At 42.2% G+C, this 22,334-nt stretch overlaps 1 protein-coding gene across 8 annotated transcripts in view; it reads right to left on the reverse strand.

Annotated features, from left to right (window-relative positions):
• FYN (FYN proto-oncogene, Src family tyrosine kinase) overlaps window positions 1-22,334 on the reverse strand; it is a 175,146-nt gene that overhangs the window by 26,977 nt on the left and 125,835 nt on the right. For 5 of the 8 annotated variants that reach the window (XM_023750137.1, XM_023750135.1, XM_023750139.1 and 2 more), the window contains 8 exons: window positions 17,282-17,380; window positions 12,809-12,912; window positions 11,735-11,884; window positions 8,754-8,918; window positions 8,180-8,335; window positions 5,540-5,719; window positions 4,212-4,288; window positions 3,961-4,114 (listed from right to left, as the gene is read on the reverse strand). In XM_023750137.1, the coding sequence (XP_023605905.1) occupies window positions 3,961-4,114; window positions 4,212-4,288; window positions 5,540-5,719; window positions 8,180-8,335; window positions 8,754-8,918; window positions 11,735-11,884; window positions 12,809-12,912; window positions 17,282-17,380 (1,085 nt within the window). The remainder of the gene's footprint in view (window positions 1-3,960; window positions 4,115-4,211; window positions 4,289-5,539; window positions 5,720-8,179; window positions 8,336-8,753; window positions 8,919-11,734; window positions 11,885-12,808; window positions 12,913-17,281; window positions 17,381-22,334) is intronic. The other 3 variants (XM_014451805.1, XM_014451803.1, XM_023750140.1) reach the window with 3 other exon arrangements.

Here is a 22,334-nt window from a genome sequence, read left to right on the forward strand (position 1 = left end):
CACACAAGGCCCTCAAATAACGAGTGCTGGCATTCCTCAGGGGCCCTGAGTGGTCAGAGTTTAGCACAGAGTTTATGACTAAAGAGATCTACAGAGATGCATCTGCTGCAGCGGAGGAAATGTACAGGTAACAGAACGAGCAGCACCACGTAATGTCTAGTTGCCTCTAGAATGCTGTTGGCAGAGCATCATCCTCACAGATTCTGGCCTAGTCTTGACCTTCCTCTTCATATGGGGCTTCGGGGCAGTCCAGTGGGGTGGGGGTGGTGGGAGGGAAGGAACGCAGGAAGGGCTGCTTAACACAGGTCCACGTTCCAGTGCTGCTTGTGCCCTGGGAAATGCCATCACATCCATCCAGGGGGAGGACAGGCATTTCGGTGTGCCCTTCAATGGGAAGGTCACAACTGTGCTGAAAAACAATTGTCACTCACAGCCCTGAATACCTGTGTCCAGCACATGCTTCAAACACTGCCCACAGTCCCATAATCAAGATGCTGCCTGGCTGTGGCCTGTGGGATCATAAAACCCAACTTGCAAACATTGCCAGGCACACGGGCCAGCTGTGTGGAGGAGCTGCTGCCTCCCAGCAAACACTTCAGCACGCAGCACGCATGCCATCTGCAGAGCACACCACAGATGCACACCAGGCCCTCTGCCTTGCACAGAGGCCAGGGCAGGCAGACCCTTGGGAGGAGGAACTCTATAAACAGCTGAGTTGTCCCAGAGCAGGAAAAGGAAGGTCTTTCCAACACACACACACACACACACACACACACACACCACCACCACCACCACCACCACCAAACTTTTCCATAAAATAAAGAGATAAAGGGACTTATGATTAATATCAATTTTTAATTTTCTGTTCTTTTAATCAGTCTGGATCAGAGGCAGTCAATATAGCTTAAGAGGGCAGAGGCAGTAGGGCCAGCCATACATAGATTCAAATCCTGCCTCTGCCCTTTTACTAGCTGTGGGACTTTATATGAGTTACTTAACCCCTCTGAGCCTGTTTCTATTGCTTCCTCCCCACTGCTCACATTCTCCCGCTCAGGCCTGGCTCTTGTAAGTATATTCCATAAATGCCCCCGTTCCTTCCACTCCCTCTGCTGTAGGGCAGCATTTCTTTTATTCTCCTTGAAAATCCTGGGGCCTCACAGACTTTGTGGTCCCCCCACCCCAGTTTAGTTTTCCAGTTCATTTACGTCTTACTTATCTCTCTCCAGTCTTTGGCATGGATCTAAAGATATTTGTGAAAGGGAAGACCCAGTGATTCCACTTCTGGGAATTTATTTGATGGAACCTGAAACACTAATTAGAAAGAATATATTCACCCGATGTTCATTGCAGCATTATTTACAATAGCCACAATTTGGAGGCAGCCCAAGTGTCCATCAGTAGACAAGTGGATAAAAAAAGTTGTGGCACATTTACATATTAGAATTCTACTCTGCTGTAAAAAGGAAGAAACTTTTATCCTTTACAACAGCATGGATAGATCTGGAGAACATTATGCTAAGCAAAATAAGCCAGAGAAAAACAAGTACTATATGATTTCACTCATATGTGGAATTTAATGAACAAAAATTTAATGAACAAACTGAACTACCAAGCGAAATAGAGACAGACTCATAGATAAAGAGTAGGCAGAAAGCTCTGGTGGCAGGGGTGAGGGTGGGGGATGATAAAATCGAGAAAAACAAAAGAGAGATAACTCATGGACATGGACAACAGTGTGGTGATTGCTGGGGTGGAGGGGGATGGGTGGAGGTGGGAGAGGACACAGAGGGGATATATGGTGATGGAAAAAAAAGAATTTTAAGAAGGAAGGGTGAATACTCTTTGTGGAGATTAAGTGAAGAAAACATAGTACACAAAGGGTTTGAGGCCAATCCTTTGAAAGGTGATGGTGGAAGTGAGGGGCCACAGAAAGCAATCAGGACAGTTCACCGAAGAAGACAGGACTTGAAGGCCAGGGCTGGGTTGGCTGCTGGGCCTGTTCCACAGCAGCCGCGTGTGTGACAGTAACCGGCGAGGGCCCCTCACACGCCTTCCCCATGGGCGCTCATCACCCAGGGCCACCGCCAGAGGGGTCTCATTCCAGGTGCTAAATAGCCAGGCCCTGCCAGCAGCACTCCTGCCAGCATCCTCGGGCTTCTGGCCCTGTAACCCTCTCATTTATGGATGGTTCAGGACCACAAATTCTATAAAGTCCAAAGTCCAGGAGAAGGGGAGAAACAAGTCCTGAACCAATCCCTCCAGCAACATGAAGGATGCTTACAGGACCAAACAACAAGACTGACTCTCTCTCACCACTTCCTAAATCAGATATTCATGCCTCACAACCTTCGCCTGCTCTGCTCTGTTCTCCTCTCCTTCCAGGTCTGTGAGCTGAGATCTGACAGGTTTGCCTCTGGGTAAAGGCTTTCATTTAGGGCCAGGTTTCAGACCCAGTGGTACTTCAGACCGTCTCAGCTCACCTTGACTCAAAATCACGTCCACATTTTCTGAGGACTGCCAGTGCCAACCAAAGCTGTCCGTGTGCCTTTGATTAGAGATACGCATGCCATCTGGCCCCGCACTGGTGTGTGTGTAATGTGTGGGCATGCTTGCTGTGTGGGCATTTGGCTCCAGGACAAGAACTGCCACATGTTGGGGAAATTCAAATAGCCAAGCTGTCTGACCGACACATAATTTTGCATTTGGACAGTGTCTGTACGAGCCAGGATTTGAGTTTAACATTTTTCCTCATCACTGGAGACTGCCGAGAATGATAAAAGCAGGGAAGAATTGGCAAGAAATGAAAGAATTGAAAAATAAAGAAGAATAAGAATTCTGGAGGTGGCCTTTATGAAATCCAGCAGAAAGCACCGCCCTGTAATATATTCCAGTCACCACTCAGCCTTGCTCAGAATAACCAGCTTTGGTTAAAACAACAACAATGAAGGTTACCTCTTCCTTCAGACACAGGCATTATATTCCACACAAGGAGCCTACATTTAATTGCCAACAGCCCTTTTAACTCTGCATGTTTACCTGTTGACCGCTACGTGAAGATGTCTGAGGACAGAAAATAACCGTGGGCATTTCCTTCCTGGTGCTCTAAAAGCACCTGACAAGCTGCCCACCAGAGTGGCTGCTGGTTGGGATGTGTTTTTTCTAGAGGCCAATTCTACAAATCTTTGGAGGGGGTGGGTAGGAGCAGGTAATTAAGGGAAGTTATTTTCAAGTGACTACACGTTATTTTCTATTTTCCCTCTAAATCTCATTTTTACTGTCCTTGCTCTGGACCCATCTGAACTCATCAATGGGCGCCTTTGACCCCTAGCTTCTGGTTGGGTTTGGCAGGAGGTCTGGAGGAGGCTCAAGAGTGAGCCTGGGTACGAATCCTCCAGACCCACCCTGCTGCCTCTCTCTAACGTGGCTTTTCAGCACAGTTGCGTTTGTAGTTCTGGTGCCCGCTGCCACCCATACTCCTTTGCCTTCAGGCCTCAGGCCCACTGCTAATACAAGCCGTGGAATATACAGTGGAAGGCACCATGCTCTGCTTGTTTTCTGAAACCCTGCCCATGTCTTTGTAAATAACTCCTTTATTAAATTATCCAACGAGCATGCCTTCTGCTTTTTGCCGAGACTCTGGTGGAATGATGAGCTATTACGTGACTGATCGATTGGCCTTCCACAACCCTCCTTCAAAAGCAAAGCACTGTGAGAGTGCCACAAACCAGGAGGACCACACCAGTGAACACTCACTCATCAAAAAGGAACATCTCATCCATCTATTGAAACCCACTACGGCCTCCCACCAGCTGAGTTGTCAAATTCCTGCCAGATAAAAAAGAGAAAAAACCTATCTGAAGAATGACATTTCCAATATTTTCTGAAGGAAGGAAAGGGAAGGAGGGAGGAAGGGCTGTTTTCAAGGATGTGGTCATGAGCCATCATCATCCAAGTGCCTACCTTGTCTGGCTGTGTACTCATTGTCCTCGATCAATCTGGCCAATCCAAAGTCGGCGATCTTGCATATTAGTCCATTCCCCACTAGAATGTTTGCTGATCGCAGATCTCTGTGGATGTAATTCATGCGTTCGATGTAAGCCATTCCTGCAGCAACCTGTGGAAGTTGAGAGAATGGAACACGTTACCCCTTGGCTTGATGTATTTACACATCATTATATCTAAGGCAGGAATCTAGGTACCATGGGGCCTACCTGTGCTGCCATGTCCACCAGATTTGGTAATTTCAGAGCTCTTCCTTCTCCATCTTTTAAGAAGTCAAGTAAACTTCCTATGAAGAAAACATGAAACCATTTCAATTTACTTTGAAAGATAAAAATGTCCAACAAAGGGCTATATTTGGCTTTCTTATTAGAAGTAAGGAGGTAACTGAACTGAATAATGCCATCAGTGCAAAAGAAAGGTTCATACGCTCAGGCTCCACCCCAGATCTACTGAATCAGAACTCTGGAGCTTAGGCCCAGAAGCCTGTATTTTAAGAAGCCCTCTAGGTGATTCTGACACATAGTCAAGTTTGAGAACCGCTGGCCTAGCTTATTTACAGATTTTAAATCAAGAAAAAAATACCTGAAAGAAAAGAATATCAAAGGAATATAGGGTGGGGCAAATAGTTCCCCATTAGGTCCTGGCCAGCCAGGCCTCAAGGAGCCCTGTATGTAGATAGCCGAGCTTCAGTGCCACTGTGATAGCACAGCCCGAGTAGCTCAGAACTGACACCAGGGCTGGGACAGTCACGTGCAGAGGCTGGAGGCTCATCAGGGTCAAGGTGATTTTTTTCATGCTTTAATCCCAAAGTTATTTACCAAATAACCCTGGATACAAAGGACAATCTGCCAGGAAAAAAATTCCTAATATATTTTAAGAGAACATGGAAAGGAAAAATTACACTGGCATCCTCTGATGTACAATGCATTGCCTTTTAAGGACATTTTTTGTTTGGTTCATCTATTTTTCCAAAACAAAGTGATCTTTGGCTTTATCCCCAAAAATACTGCTTTGATTAGAAGACAGAGAGAGACAGAGCCACACACAGAGAGAATGAGAATAAAATGTGTTCTTTAAAAACATGTCTTTCTTCATCTGATTTTAAGAAGAGAGCTGAAAAACAAAATGTTAAAAAAATGGAGACTCAACTTAGCCCAAAGACCAGTGTCTGATATTAATTGCTCAGCCCTGAAAAACGGAAATTTAATACAAGTGATGGCATTCAAAATAACAGCAAACTGTCACAGCCCTCTGTATCACCGACATTAGAAATGGACGCGTTCATTAAGGAGAGGAGCTAGAACTCTGCATGTGCAGCATGCAAAAGGTACCAGTATCACAAGGACCTGGGGGGCAAACTGGAGGTCATGGCCTGTTTAAAATGTTTTCACTAATGAGCACACAATTTGCACTTCCTGATGGGCATGCTAGACTCATGCAGAAACCACGGAAAGAAGCAAGTGGGCAACTCCGCTCCAACCCCGAAACAAGCCCTGTAGGTCATTGTGAGGTGAAGCCCGGAGAGGCCTTGCCCAACCTTTATTCATGTACTCGGTGACAATGTAGATGGGCTCCTCGGACACCACGGCGTACAGCTGGACCAGCTTGTCGTGCTTTAGCTTCTTCATGATCTGCGCTTCCTCGAGGAACGATTCAGGGGACATTGTGCCTGGTTTCAGAGTCTTTATGGCTACTTTTGTGTTTCCATTCCAGGTACCTGCAGACATCCCACAATATTAAGTCAAACAAAAGGTCCTCTTTTGATGGAAAAAATGTTTTTAAATTAGTAGCTATTTATATAAGGTTAGATTTTAAATTAAAAATTTAATACAGTTTTTGTCAAAGACAATAAAATGTAAGGACTCAGTCAAGGATTTTCAATAGAAAAAATGTATTTACTTCTGGCTATACTATGGTTTATAATTGAACTATTTTCTTATTTTGATATATTTCACGTTCCTTTTCTGGTTCAGCCATGTGATTACAAATGTATACCAAAAGCTCTGGACACTTCTTTACAAGAATAAAACCCCGTGGTAGAACAAGCCTGGCCATCCAATATCCATCCAATAGGCAGTACAGTGAGCATGGAAGAAATGAGATTAAGATCTGTTTTATGGGGTATACCATTTTAAAAAGATGGCAACACGCTGAGGATGTCTGGAAATTACCACCAGACTTTCACTTGTCTGCAATGCATGAGCTACTTGACTGAGTCCTTGAACAGGTGATCTATAAGTAGAATGCAATTATGCTGATAAGCAGAGGCAAGCTCATAGACTTGCCCATACTTCAACCAGGTAAGGGAAATTCCTTAGGCTTACTGATGGTCAGCCACAAGAGAGCAATGACTTCTATTAACTAGACTGGAAAAATTAGACAACAGCTAAGAGGGAACAGAAATATTTAAACTTTACATGTTAAAAAAATCTAGTAGGTCCAGAGGCATGCCTGGTTTATGATCATCGGTTACCTCATCTGCAAAATACTGAAATAGAACTGGACTGTCTTTTGAATTTCTTTGAGCTCCCAAACTTTTAAAAAAGTAGGTTGTATGGGTATTCCATTATTAGTCCTATGACTTTGAATTAAAACTATTTATAAGGGGGGAGATCTTCTACATTAGATTGTATTATTTTCTATTTGGAAAATGCTGGATTAAATTAAGATTAAATTTTATATTTAATATAATTGAATTTAGAATTCTGTAAATTGAGGCAACTTTTGTTACCCTTTTAAAAACATGGTTCATATACTTATAAAATGCAAACTATAAAATATGAATCATGAAAGAATAAGTGGCTTAAAGGAATATTCATCAAATCTTACAAAATATCTGACCATTAAACATAAATGGGAACTCTGACAACTTGTATGTGGTCTTTGCTATTTGAGTGTTAGTACCCCAAAATTTTAAATAGAAATCTTTTGTCTAATAACAACCCAGTAACTTACATTGGCATTCCATCCTGATCCTGAACTACCAAAAAATGATGTTTTATGTTCAGTGGGAAGCAAAATCTTAGTAATATGTGCAATGATTTAAAGTTTATAATTAAAATGTTTGTAAATAAATTTTGTATAGTGTTCAATTATTCCTGATTGTATTAGTGATTGGATAAAAATTCTTAGGGCCCATAATTTTAATTATAAATTGGGCAGATGGAGGAGAAGGTCATATAAACATATTTTACGATACTTGAGCTAAAGTCCAGTGAGAGATGGACATCACAATGTGGACTCTGAAAAACAACAACAGTGATAATTCTTATTAAAATAGCTTACACACATGTACATATGTGTCTGACTGAGCATCTACCTGTCTCTCTATTTTTATCTCTCTCTATTTCTATCTCTAACTTTGGATCTATGCAGTACTTCCTCATTGCCAGGCTCTGTTCCAAGAGCTTTAACCATGTTCAATCTTTTAGTGCAGACTACACCTAAATACCTACAGCCACACAAAACAACAATTATTTTTCATTAAATCTAAGAAAGGAAGAAGGAGGATTCCATAAATACTAATATTGCCTTACTGGCAATATTTTTTGGGTGGGGCCTAAGTCCATGGATTGTCTAAGCAAAGCTGCAACTGCCTCAGAGGGAGTATATGGGGAAGGACCAGTGCAGAAGGCCTTACCAATGAGATGTCAACCAAATTAAGAGAACTACCTGTATCTACTGAGCACCTACTCTATGCAAGGGACTCTTTAATAAACATATTATCCCTTGTAATCCTCCTAGTTCTATGAAGTAGGTATCATTCCAGTTTTACAGATGAGGAAACTGAGGCTCAAAAAGGTTAAACAAGCCCTTTGCCCATGGTTAATCAGCTAGTAAAGATTGAGCAAAAAACCCAGGATCATAGAGCAAAAAAGCCCAGGATCTCCTCCTCCAGTAGCCCATCTATAGTATCTTACCTTCCCAGGTCTTAGGAAGAAGAAACCCCAGAGTCCTATTGCATTGGTTTCCTGTACTGTGCGTGCCTTAATTAACCACGTGAAGTAGGACAGAAGAGAACAGGAAGGTACTGCCATGTTCTGAAAATCTGGGTGGCCTGTACCAGCTATCCAGGTTAAGTGTCTTGGTCCCAATGGCTGCTAATGTGTTTTGTTCAAAACCGTCCGTTTAATTGGCTTTGAGATGCAGCCAAAACAAAACGTGCCCTCTGCCTTACCAAGCCACACTTCAGCGAAACACCCCTGACCCAGCTTCTTCTCCAGATACAACGAATCACGTGCAACTTCCCATGCATCTTTAGCCAATCCAGAAGTTTGTGGGGTACAACTCGATGCAATCACAGTTAAGTTAAAACACAACCCATCAGCTTTCTCTACAGGAAAGAGGATTAATAAAGAAAACACAGTCCTTATAATCCATAATCATGCATGCACTAGGAAAGATGGAAGGTGACTTGCCCTTGAGGGCGATACTGAGCTCACTGGACAAACATCTGCAGTTGGAAATGAAGAGCAATCCATATGGTGCAGGTTGGATCATTCCTTGTACCATTTACTGGCTTATGAATTGAAACACATATAATAGTATAATTTGAGCCATTTGCCAATCTTGACCACTTACATATTTTTTTTCTAGAAATTCCAGAATTCCAAAATCAAAATCATTATTCCTCACTATTAGTAATTCAAACTTTCCTCCTGCTCATAGTCTTTACTTTCACCTTCCATCTTTGATGTTTGAGACTTCCCAAACGAGGATGCTAGTAATAAAGTAATTGAGGCTTAGCATACCCATCCATACTTCCCCAAACTGCCCATTTCCCAGTCTCTTGATCAACTGCAGGGATTCTCGAGGGATTTCCCAGACATCTTTGGTTTTGACAGACAGATCGGTAAGCCTTGGCATCCCTTTGTGACAGGGAACTACTAGGCGGCAGCAGAGACCTGCAGCTCTCTCTGACGGAGCGGGGACAGCAGCGAGAGAGGGAGAGAAAAGCAGAACACGTGAAACAACAACACTTGCAGGTGCACACACTCAGCCAGCACACAGCATTACTCCGAACAGTACCACACTGGCAGAGAACTACACACATCTTGGAAGATTAGACACCACACATTGAAACATGTTTATTGAAGGTAGAATAGAGGACATCTGAAGTTTGCACTACTCCATATCCCCAGGTATAATATGGTCTATTCATATAAACAGATAAGACTGTTTTGGTTTCTATACTCACTAAGTAAGAAAAACATTTCAGCCCAATGTGCTAATGACATGCCTTCTGCAACCCTGTAAACACCTCCATTGATTTCCAAGGGTACGGTGGACTATAGAATGTCAACATGATTGTCCTCCCCCCAAAATTAAGGGTTTTCGACTATATTTAAAATGGTAACTTCAGAACAGGATCCTTCTACACAACATCAGACTTATAGTCAAGTAAGAATAAAGATGATACCTAGCAGGGGCAAAACTGGCCACATTTCTCTAATGATTTCTCTGGCATTTTAACTGACTCCATCCTGCTTCCTTTGTATTTCCTATTAAAAATGTTTATAACAATCTCCAGTGTATAATTTAGGAGACTGGTTTGAAAGCAGAAAGAACAAAAACTAAAATCTATAGAAATTTAAGGGTGTGAAGAACTCTATTATCCATGAAAAAGAGAAAGGAAAGAAGTAGTTATCACTGTGAGGTGATTTGGAAGTTTTTTTCTCTCTCTCTTCAAAGATTATCTAGCAGCGGTAAGGGGAAATTGCCTAAATGCCAAGTTCACACCAATCAGGTGAGAAAAGGGAACCAAAGACAGGAATGAGGGCAGTGGCAGAAGCTACACAGAGCCTGGTTGTGAGGTGGACAGAGCCCCAACCCCCGACTGGAAGTCCCTCAGATCCGGGGAAATCAAATGTAGTATTGCTGCCTTTTCTTCAGGAACCAGTGACTTTTTTATTCCTTTCTTTTTGATAGAATTAGGTTCCAAGATGTTTAGGTAGGAAATTATTTATGTGTCCACATTTCAAAGGCACTTTATTGTGTGAGAGAAATGAGGGAAGAGGAAAAGTCTATACAAAAACAAATCTAACTTGAGATGAATTTTTTTGAGATTAAAAAAATGTCTGTTGCTCTTTCCATCCCTTCTCTCCTTCCAGCTTTATGATGTTATTAAGGTGCCTTTTCCGAATCAATATTTTCAAATGATTCAAACTCTGGGAATCCTGCTGATGTTTGGCTGCAATGCAATATATTTTGGCATTTGAAAAACCCTTACAACGTGCAGGCATTCTGAGTATATCATTTAAGCTCAGGGAGATATTCTGCTCCATTTCTCCCAAATATTTCATTAGAATTTACATAAATCAAAGTTCCCCAATGCCATAATCAATAAATACACCGTGTTGCTAATTTTTTCACTTGTTCATTAGTGCCTAGGATCAATAGATAGATATTACTTATTGCCATCTTCAAAAGACTGCTTTTTGTTGGTTGTTAAAAAAAATCACACACATGCTCCTATACTTTTTAATGAATGTACACACAGCAATAGTTGAAATCAAGGCATGTACTCTTTTGGGGTACTGGCTTTATCCTGAAGAACAATTTAAAATTACATATAGGCCACACAAAAAACTGCTGGGCTTACTGGGACACAGATCTATATCTGCACATGTATATCTATATCCGCCTGTGTGCATGTTTTATATAGTGGAATATACTTGCTAATCTAGGAAAGAAAGCTATCATTTTAACACTGGCACATAAGACCACACTCTTTAATAAAATGCACAAATCGCACACCTAAACATCTAAGTGTACATTTCTAGGAACAGCAGACTACTGGTGACACCTGGGTGTTAGGATGGAGATTGATCTGTTTAAAAGTTTAACACAGCAGCTGTAACTGACCTGTGGGTCACATAAGTCTAAGTCTAGTTAGGGAACAGAAGTATTGGTGGGGAAGGAGAGCATGATAAATGGGCCAGAAAACTCATCTAGTCATGAGAAAATGTACGAGCAGTCATTCCTGCAACAGAGCTGAGTGTAAGGTGATGGTAGAGACACCCGCCCCCCCCCCTCCCCGCCGCTGTAGGAGGCCCATGTACGTTCCCCCTAGAGATTGCTCCTTCACCCTCTCACAGCCTCTGAATTCTTTTCTGCAGGGGAATAGGACAGATAACAACTTCTAAAGTTTAACCTATGGTTTTCCACTTGGGAAACTAAAATGTTATAGAATCTTTTGATGGAACTTATAATTACGGTAGAAAAACATCAGTAGATCCTATTTAGCCACTGTGAGGGGCTAGCAAGGAAAACTACCATTGACCCTTGAACAACTTGGGGGTTAGGGGCTCTGACCACCAAGCTGTTGAAAATGCACACATAACTTTTGACTCCCCAAAAGCTCGACTACTAATAGTCTACTGTTGACTAGAAGCCTTACTGAACATATAAACGGTTGACTAGTGCTTATTTTGTGTTACATGATTTATGTATTGTAATCTTATAAGAAAGTCAGCTAGAGAAAAGAAAATGTTATTAAGAAAATCACAAGGAAGAGAAAATGCATTTACAGTACTGTATGTATTTACTGAAAAAATTCCCATAGAAGTGGACCTGTGCAGTTCAAACCTTGTTGATCAAGGGTCAACTGTATTTGACTAGCGACTGCATGTATTTGCTGTACTTGTTCCCCCTTCCCTGCCCCGCTCCTGCTCTGTGCCCACCCAGTCCCTCCAGTATCCAAATGTCCGTCGCTGGTTAGAACTAAGGTTACCTGAGTAATGCTGTACAAGCTGTTGAAGTGTTTCAAACTGGGCCCGGGTGGTAATGTAGTATCCACCATTGTCAAGTTTGCGAATTTTATAATGTTTGACATGGTCTCCTTTCATATCATCCCAATCACGGATGGAAAGTGAATAGGCACCTGGTAAATATGCAGAGTATTAGCAGCTCCAATCACTGTGAGTATCATTTGTTATTTAGGTCTCATTTACTTGACTATTCTGATTAATCATTACCAAGCGGAGACTGCCCCCCAACACACACACACTTCCACTCAGTAACATAGGAAGAAAACACCTCTTTTCTGAAAATGTCAGAAGATATTAGCAATAAAATGATTCACCCTTGAGAATGAAGGCTATTTGGATTTTTCCCTACACCCCTTCCTCCCCCATCCCGTCCCCTGCCCTGGCAAGATGGAGAGGAGCACAGACATTCCAGGCTGCGCAGGCTCCTTTGCCCCTGGAGCACCACGGAGGAGGGGCTGGTGGGTAGCAAGGAAGCGTAGGGACTGCTTCTCTAGGAGTGAGCGTCCCATTTCTGCTTCACAGCACTTTCCCCAGGAGCAGATAACCTGTGGCTGGCCGATGAAGCGAGAGGCCTCTGCTCTGCCTTGGCAGGGCTCCTCTTGTGGGCTCTAATGAGACGTTAAATAATGAAAACGCCAATAGTTGGAGGAAGAGCAATCCTCAGTTATGAAAAAATCCACAAAGGAAATGTAAAAACAACCTGCATGCTTGGCGCCTGAGGAACTAAGAGTTTCAGAAATTCATAATTCTAAAGGATCTGTGAAAATTCTGTGATCTTGTGCGCCCGGAGGAGGGAAGCTGCCCAGCCCCTGTTACAAGAGGAAGGTGTTGGTTCTGAGCCTCTGTAGTCTTTGTGGAGCTGTCTGTCTGTAGTTCCAGAGCCTGGAGGAAAAGCTGAAAATAGGACGCCCTCCCTCAGAAGGCAGGGAGGGTCTGTGCCATTTACAGACCCCGTCCCTTAGAGATAAGCCTTTCATCCCCTCTGACTGATCCACAGATCGGAATGACAAGTGAACTTCTTGGGCTTATTATCTTACCTTTGGTGGTTTCACTCTCACGGATAAGAAAGGTACCTCGTGGGTTTCCAAAGGACAAAAGCTGTCGCTCAGCATCTTTTCGGCCAAGTTTTCCAAAGTACCACCTATAAATGAGATCAAGAAAAGGAAACATTTGATAAGAATCACTTAAAAAAATGGAATCACGCAAGCTCTTTTGCCTGCCCCCGCCCCGATCCTCCTAACCCCCAATTTCATCCTTAGCCTTTCCCTATCTATTTTTTTCCTAGCCTCATCTAGTTCCCTTTCAATCTATTCCTGATTCCACCCTTAATTCATCTCTTTCACTCTTAAAAAAATCAGATTTGAATTATGGGTTATTTTCCTTCCCTTTAGAGATGACAAGAACTGATTTGTGTGAAAACTGCCACCTGCCTGCACAAAACGAGAAATCCAAGACCTTGTTTAAAATGGCAACCGCAGGAAATCCTTCCCACACACATCTACAAGACCATGGATTTCTGAGCATAATTACAATCCCTAGGAAATAACAAAAACATAGTCTTAGTGTACATAAAGGGCATTAATCAGGCATTTTAAAAAAAAGCCAGAATGGATAAAGAACAAAGACAATATTTTCAGTATCTACCTACCTATAGGAACTCTGAAAAATGGTCAAGATTAGCCCTAATTTGCAATGAGGTCTGCCTTGGGATGCTGTTTGCATTGTCTTCCTGCCCAGCAGGTGTGAGGAAGCCGATCAGTAAAAGGCGTTTGCCAAGTATCTGGATTGGGACGTGTCGCATGCGTGCTCTGGCACAGCTGCAGGGCAGGTGACTGTGCATAGTCGATGAGCGTGTCCTTGAAAACGACTCCATGTCATACACGTGCTCATATTCTCTTTGTGATGACACTCCTGTGCCACATTAGGAGGCATCACATGAAGTCACCTCACAACCTTTGTCATTTGTCTTTTATCCCCCCCTGCACTCTCTAGCCCTAACCATGGCCTGGCAATCATTCAATGTTTCAGTTTGCTCAGTGCTGAACAAGCAGCAGGGGCTCCAAGAACCCAAGCAAGAATTCGGGAGCACCCCATTGGAATCTGCGTAAAGGAACCATTTTTAGAATATTTAGCTGTGAAAAGATCCAGCTTCAGAAATGAAATTTCAATTCATTACACTTGAACATAGCTATTGTATGTTCACTGTCAAATTCTTCTGTGAATGAAAGAGCTTCCCTGAAGATAAGAAAAGACACGCTGCATGCTAGCTCCTCAGTGACTTTTAAAGGCACCAGACTGTGCAACAATCCCAATCTAGCACTAGATGGTATAAAGAGAATTACACCAATTATTTGTGAGAAATGACTTTGTGAGTCTGTATCAATTAAAATGCAGTGCAAATACGAATAGTGGTGAAAAGAGAACTGTTAGAACAATGGATTGCACTGAGACAATAGTATAGATAATGATAATTAATTGCACATGTAAAACCACAGGCACTTAAAAAATGCTATTTTATTCTTTAAAAACAAAATATTTAAAAATGGACCATTATAAATACAACTTAAATATATAGTGGGTAGGTTTCCAGTTAATTTTTTTTTAAAAAGCTACATTTTGGTGGTACCTTTTATGCTGAAAGAACTCAAAGATGTCTGCCCATCTGCCCTAAAATAAAAATTCAATACAAATTCTTTTATTCACTGATGATGAAACACACTCACTAGGAGAAAAAAGAAGCTCAGAACCACTGAGTATTTGAGAGCGAGAAACAAAACCAGTCTCCGTAGAGGAAATACAAAGAAATTAAAGATAAGAGTGCGATCCAGTTGGGGATCTGGCTGAGGCATGGAGTCTAATGCTCTCTGAAACTTAGACAAATCCAGGGCAAAAATTAAATGTCAGAGCCAAAGGTTGGGCTCTGTGACTGACCTTTCTCCTAACGCAAGATGGCTTCCACTGAGCAGGAGGCAGGTCCCCAGGGTGTAGGGAGGGGGCCAGGTTCCTGTTTTTGGGAGACCACAGCCCGGCTCCCTGTCCCTCAGTTCAGAAATTAGGGTCACCCACAAGCCACAGACAGTCCCCCAGGCTGCAAGTGCCTGCGAATCCCCACTGGTCCAGAGATGGAACAGTGCTGGTTCCTTCTAGAATGCCCCCAGACTATGGGCTACCTTCCAAAACTATTAGCAGTGAGATCATTGGGCCAACTAACTGCTAGTCACTATTAACTATCAAAGAAAAAACAGAGATCCCAAGTCAAAGGAATGCACTCCCCATTAAAATACCAACAGCATATTTCACAGATCTAGAAATAACTCTCCAAAAATTCATCTGGAATAAAAAAAAAAAACCCCGAATAGCTGCTGCGATCCTGAGAAAGAAGAACAAACTAGGAGGGATCTCAATACCAGATATCAAGCTGTATTACAAAGCCACTGTTCTCAAAACTGCCTGGTACTGGCACAAGAACAGACATATAGACCAATGGAATAGAATAGAGAACCCAGAAATCGACCTAAACCACTATGCTCAATTAATATTTGACAAAGGAGGCAAGAAAATACAATGGAGTCAAGACAGTCTCTTCAATAAATGGTGCTGGGAAATTTGGTCAGACACATGCAAAAAAATGAAACTAGATCACCAACTTACACCATACACAAAAATAAACTCAAAATGGATAAAGGACTTAAACGTAAGACGGGAAACCATAAGAATATTAGAGGAATCCACAGGTAGCAAAATCTCAGATATATGCCGAAGGAATTTCTTCACTGACACAGCTCCTAGGGCAATGGAAACTAAAGGGAAAATAAACAAATGGGACTATATCAAAATAAAAAGCTTCTGCACAGCAAAAGAAACCATCAACAAAACAACAAGAAAACCCACTGCATGGGAGAACATATTTGCCAATGATATCTCTGATAAAAGTTTAATCTCCAACATTTATAGGGAACTCATACAACTTAACAAAAGGAAGGTAAACAACCCAATCAAAAAATGGGCAACGGACCTAAATAGACACTTTTTGAAAGAGGACATACATAAGGCTGAGAGACATATGAAAACATGCTCAAAGTCACTAATCATCCGAGAGATGCAGATCAAAACGACAATGAGGTACCACCTCACACCTGTCAGAATGGCTATCATCAACAAATCAACAAATGACAAATGCTGGCGAGGATGCGGAGAAAAAGGAACCCTCGTTCACTGCTGGTGGGAATGCAAACTGGTGCAGCCACTGAGGAGAACAGTATGGAGTTTCCTCAAAAAACTAAAAATGGAACTTCCATTTGACCCAGTGATCCCACTTCTAGGAATATATCCCAAGAAACCAGAAACACCAATCAGAAAGGATATATGCACCCCTATGTTCATAGCAGCACAATTTATCATAGCTAAGATTTGGAAACAGCATAAGTGCCCATCAGCAGATGAATGGATTAAAAAACTTTGGCACATCTACACAATGGAATACTATGCTGCTGTAAAAAGGAAGGAACTCCTACCATTTGCAACAGCATAAATGGAGCTGGAGAGCATTATGTTAAGTGAAATAAGTCAGTCAGAGAAAGATAAATATCACATGCTCTCACTCATTTGTGGATTATAATGAACAACATAAACCGATGAACAAAAACAGATGTAGAGACAGAGAAGCATCAATCAGATGCTCAAAAATCAGAGGGAAGGCAGGGGAGGGTGGGGGTGAGGGGGAAAGATCAACCAAAGGACTTGTATGCATGCATATAAGCATAAGTGATGGATGTGGACAACAGGGGGTGAGGGTGAGGGCAGGATTGGAGGGATAAGGGGACATTGGGGGATAAGGACACATTTGTAATATCTTATTCAATAAAGGGGAAAAAATAAAATGAAAAATTAAATTAAAAAAAAGGAAAAAAAAAGGAAAGGACGATTTGAAATGCATCACCACAAGATTTCTCGAGTTGTAGGACACACCCCACATGAGACAGTTTGACCTGTGGCATGTAAGGCCTGTCTTCTTAGTGCTTCTTTAATATTTCTGATTAGATTGAGGAGCAAAAGTCTCAATTTGGTAAGAATTATTTGCCAACTCTCTCCCTCCCACTCTTTCTCCCTCTCCCTTTCTTTTTTCAGTAGACTGTAGGCTTAGAACCTTGGGTTGGCAGTAATATATGCTCTAGCTAGAATTTCACCACATTTTTATGGTTATTCTCTATTTATGGCAAGTAAAATTGAGTTTTCATTTAGGTTACTGACACAATGTTTCCTTTCAAAATAAATGTCTTAAAAAGTGAGCAGGCTTAAAGGAAAACAGTAAGTTAATAATAGCACCGGTATTCCACAGATAGGGCAAAATACAATGGCTTAGGCCTGGGAAAGATGGCATTACCGGATCATCTCACCCTTAACCACTCCAGTGAATTTCTTCTCCCTCCTGCACAACGTTAATGGCATTTTATTGTGCCAACTAACTTTTAAAAGCAAGGAGTTAAGTGAAATGAAAAAACGAAACATACTCTTCTGCCTGGATAGAGTCAACTGGAGCCACGTAATTGCTGGGAATGTAACCCGTCTCTCCAGTTGTCAAGGAGCGGGCTTCCCACCAATCTCCTTCCCTGCAGAGAAAAAAGAGAAAAAGAAGTGAATACAGTGACCATTTCAATGTTTTGCAGTTACAGACTCAATGCTGTAAGAGTGTATGATTATCTCTTAGTCATTCTACCACCTGATTTCTCTTATTCCAACACAGCCCTCTGTGAGGGTCAAAGGATCCCCTGTGAGTTAAACCCAGCATTGTCTCTTATCTCTTGCCTTATTTGCTATTCTTTAAAAATTGATTTTAGAGAGAGGGGGAGGGAGAGAGGGAAGCAGGGAAAAAGGAGGAGGAAAGAGAGAAAGAGAGAGAGAGAGAGAGAGATAGAGAGAGAGAGAGAGAGAGAGAGAGAAAGAGAGATATGTAAGAGCAAAACATTGATTGGCTGCTTTCTGCACACCCTACTGGGGATCAAGCCCCCAACATGGGCATATGCCCTGACCAGAAATCGAACCGGCGACCTTTCAATGCATGGGATGATGCTCAATCAACTGAGCCACACTGGCCAGGGCTCTTGTCTTATTTGTGAGTTAAGCATATAGGACTAGGGCCAGGAGAGGGCTCTCTGAGTGGGGGGTGCAATTTGCTTGGTAAGTGTCCCCAACTTGGACAGAGGGAAAGGGAACTCAGCCAGGCCATTTAAGAAAAACACCGTAACAACAGCAAAATGTTAATTATGTGAGGTGGAGTAGGTGTTAACTAACTTGTTATGGTAAACATTTCACAATATATACGCATCAATCCATTGCATGGCACACCTTAAACTTACGGATTATTATGCCAATTATATCTCAACCAAGCTGGAGAAAAGTAAAGCACACACTGTCTCCTACAGTCTCTGTTTCGCCCCCCACCCCAGGCAACCAGGATCCTTTGGTTGCTGGAGAGACGCAAGCTGTTGGCTTTAGTGTAATTTGCCAGCCATTAAAAGACTCACCAGAAAAAGAAAAAGAAATGCATTAGCAGATCAACTGAGAGAGGAAGCCTGCTAGCAGGCCCAGTAAGGGATGGAAGCATATTCTGAATACTTGTCTGGCCTGCTGAGGAAAATGGGTAGAATAATAAAGATACAATAGGGTATGCCTTGCTCAGACAGGTTCAAGCTGAGGTCACTTCATTGTCTACTTACAGCAATGACTGGAGTCTGGTGGGGAAGAGGGGGGTGGGCGTAGCTGTGTGTGCACAAATGCGGGGGGGGGGGGGCCAACACTTGTGAGATTCATGTCACACCAGTTTGTACGGATGCAATAGTCTGGTCTCAGTCTGTGGAGCTCTCAGAGCTGTGGGCTGAAGGACATGAAAGGGGGCTTGTAACGCCACTCGCAGCTTACACCAGGTGAGAAAACTGAAGGGGTAGAGTTCATGGGCTCGACTCACAAGCTGTGTACGGCAGAGGGCGGGGATGGGGTGTGTGCTCCTCCCTGTCGACAGTGGTTAGCAGATGTGTGAGGGGCTGTAGCTCTGGCACGGACTGCCAGATCCCTCCACCAGCCTGGAGTCAGGAGTGTGCGGGGCGGGGAAGCACTGCTGCCCTTGAGTCGGGAGCTGAAGTACCCAGCCTGTCCCCAGAGGCCCCGTGCTTTCTCTCCTTCCTTGTTTGGCCCTTGGAGGGAGCAAGAGAAACCCCAGGCCTTTCTTAAGATCACTTGTTGGCTGGACTCTGTGCCAAAGCCCTCGGCCAGGGAAGAAAGTGAGTTGGCTTTTGGCCCTGGTCAGGATCTTCCCCAGCCTGATTTAAGGAGAGAGAATAGCCTCCACATTACACATGAGCCTTACTCAAGAGACCCATTCTTTAAAGATGGAATCTGAGTAAAGTGACCGATGAGCTACAACTCCATATGCGATTGAGTAAGGTGGCAGACAAATGGTGACAAGCCCACATGTGTGCAGTTGTGGGAAGTGTTTGGTGGCACAAGTAACACAGAACAGCCCACAGGAAAACAGGGCGCTGGCAAAGGTTTTTAAAAACGTACGTTAGAATTAGTTTTTCAGTCTTTTTCCTTTCTCACCGTATTAAAGGAATTTAAACAGAAAAAAAATCAGTCAAAAGAGGGAAATAATTGTTCTCATACCTAGGAAGTCCTTTAATAATCTTAAATTTAGTTCATGTCCAGATTTTTATTATAAAATAATTTATACATACAATAAGTTTATATATGAACACCTATGAGTCCATTACCCAACTGAAGAGCTATATCATCAATTGTGTGCAATCTACCTTGTGCTGCTTCTCTACCTCATCCCCCTGCCTTTCAGGTTCAAACATGATTTAAAAGATGTCAACATATTTACAGTTTGTATTGGTCTCTTTTCTTCATCCTCCAAAATAAATACATGGAGTTGTAAAGAAATCATCTAAGAACACGTGGGAGTTTATTTTTTTCTTTAAACACTGCATGTATTTAAGGAAGATACTATGGAGACACTATCTTTAACAGAGTGACAATGCTTACTGCTCCAAAATTCCGCTAGATGGAGACATTTCATCATAAAAAACAATACTTATCATCTCCCTGCCTTCTCTCTCCTCCTCCCCACACCCCACACTCACCTGGGAAATGCTCCAAAATGTGAGAAAAAAATTAACTGCTGCAGCACAGACTTATTTTTTAATGCAAGATAACCTTCATCAAGTTAGTTCTAATTGATTTAAATTAAGAAAAATGAAGTATAGCATCAATTTTGGGATACTTGGTAATGTCAGCTGGGGCAGGAAGCCAATACATTTTGCTGCAGGTTGGGGCAAGCTCAGTCTTATTCAGGTGATCTTCTATTAATCAAGTAATTTCCATTTTAATTCCAGCATTAACTCTCTCATTCTGTTCTGGGTACCTAAAGAGTTTAGCACAAATTAGAATCCAACTATCAGCTCATTCTAAAGTCATGTACAGGAATTCATGAATTTCTCTTAAGTGATTCCATTAGTCTCATAAGAGTTTTCAGTTACTCAGGAGAAAGATAAAATCCTTTCCTCTTTTTCTAGGCCATCTAGGATCACTGTCTTTATCAAAGGAGATATGAGGTGACAAGGACACAATGTATTAGGTAGTAAACTTAATATGTTGTGCCCAGAGAGGCTGGCACAGACTCAAAACATCTATCAAGAAAGTCTTTTGAGCAAATAAGTAAGTCATCTTTTTAAATAGCCCAATTCACCTATAAATTAATTATATACTCTTTATAATTCATTCACCTTGATTTAGGAAAATAGGGTCTCTACTACTGTGCTACCTTTTATTTCTTTTTTAAAAATATGTTTTTATTGATTTTAGAGAGAGAGGAAGGGAGAGAGAGAGAAACATTGATGTGAGAGAGAAACTATGATTGATTGCCTCCCGTATGTGCCAACATGCAACCTGGGTATGTGCCCTGACCGGGAACTGAACCATCGACCTTTCAGTGCATGGGATGACGCTCAACCAACTGAGCTATACCAGTCAGGGCCCTTTTATATCATTACTTGAGTTATTGTGAGTAGCATTATTAAAGGTGCATGTCTTTAAACTGTTCTTACAGTTCAGATATTTCATTAATTTAAGAGTTGATGAGCTTTTCTTTAACTGTTATTCTTTTTTTAAAAATTGATTTCAGAGAGGAGGGGAGAGGAAGCGAGAGATAGAAACATCAATGATGAGAGAGAATCATTGATTGGCTGCCTCCTGCACGCCCCCTGCTGGGGATTGAGACAACAACCCAGGCATGTGCCCTTGACTGGAGTTGAACCCGGGACCCTTCAGTCTGCAGGCCAACACTCTATCCACTGACCCAAACCAGCTAGGGCAACTGTTATTCTTTAACATATCCAAATACATGATTTCAGCCCTGGCTCTGAATAGCTTTTAAGTTTTCACAACAGCTTCTAATTTAAAGATTTATTAAGAGTGTAGCCCAATCCCCAAAACTGCTCATAGGGCTTGTGGTCCCAGGAGCTGGATGCCCTGATGGAATCAGGAAGTGATATTTGCAAAGGAAGGTCAGTCTTGATCTGACCAGCTGTGGAGCAGTTTTATTTCAAATGCTGGATTCTTTCTAAATTGACACTGCCCATCTGACTTTCAGAGAGCATGATCCATAAAATTTTATCAAATGTTTAGGTGGGGCTCTAAACCAGGATTTCTTCTTATCCTGATGAAAAGAACTTGAAAAGAGTCACTACCCTAGGCAATGACCCCTGTTCCACTCTGCTTATTATATTTTGAAGAATAGCTGTTTCTAGGTGGTAAGTCACTCATCATGAAATGAGAAAATAGAGAATGAAACAGATGAATTAAACAAAGATGTTTTGCAAAAATGGGTTCAAGTTTAATACTGTCCAAATATACCACACTGAATACTTAATACAGGTCAATGAAGGACCGCCCACCCCCAGGCTGGGCAGCAGTGCCATTAACTGTGGGCACATATGCACACACACAGATCACATGGTTCACACTGCACTTTAAAACACAAAAGCCAGCCCTGTGGCCTCCCATTTCTGCCTCCAGTCAGGGAAAGGAGTGGGAAGACGCACAATGGGAGGTGTGGCAGCTGCCCCAGGGAGACAGAGCCCTTCCCTCCCTCTGCCAGGGAGAGGCTGGGGGAGGGGAGACACATGCCATCTGGTTCTGTATTGCTGCTTTGTTTTTCCTTCATGATTCTGTCTTCCCTATTATTACCCTTGACTTCAGGTTATTGCATTTGTTACAAAAACCTTATTTCCCCCAGAACCTTTACATGGCATGTAGGATGAGGAATTCCACTGGCAAGAAGGAAAAACATTAAAGGGAAAAAACCTTGTAATATTTTCTTCTAAGAGAACAGGGTCAGAGGCTCAAAGCCTTCCATAAACATTAAAGGCAAATCACAAAATATAGATTGAGATAGATCAGATCTTGTTTTGAGTATTTCTCCAAAATTCCAATTGGATGCCATTTTAGATTCTATCCACATTAACAAAGGAAGAAGTCCTGGCTTTGACTTTGTCAGGACTGGCTTGC

Source organism: Myotis lucifugus, unplaced genomic scaffold, assembly GCF_000147115.1.
Source record: "Myotis lucifugus unplaced genomic scaffold, Myoluc2.0 scaffold_11, whole genome shotgun sequence".
In the NCBI taxonomy this organism is placed as follows: domain Eukaryota; kingdom Metazoa; phylum Chordata; class Mammalia; order Chiroptera; family Vespertilionidae; genus Myotis; species Myotis lucifugus.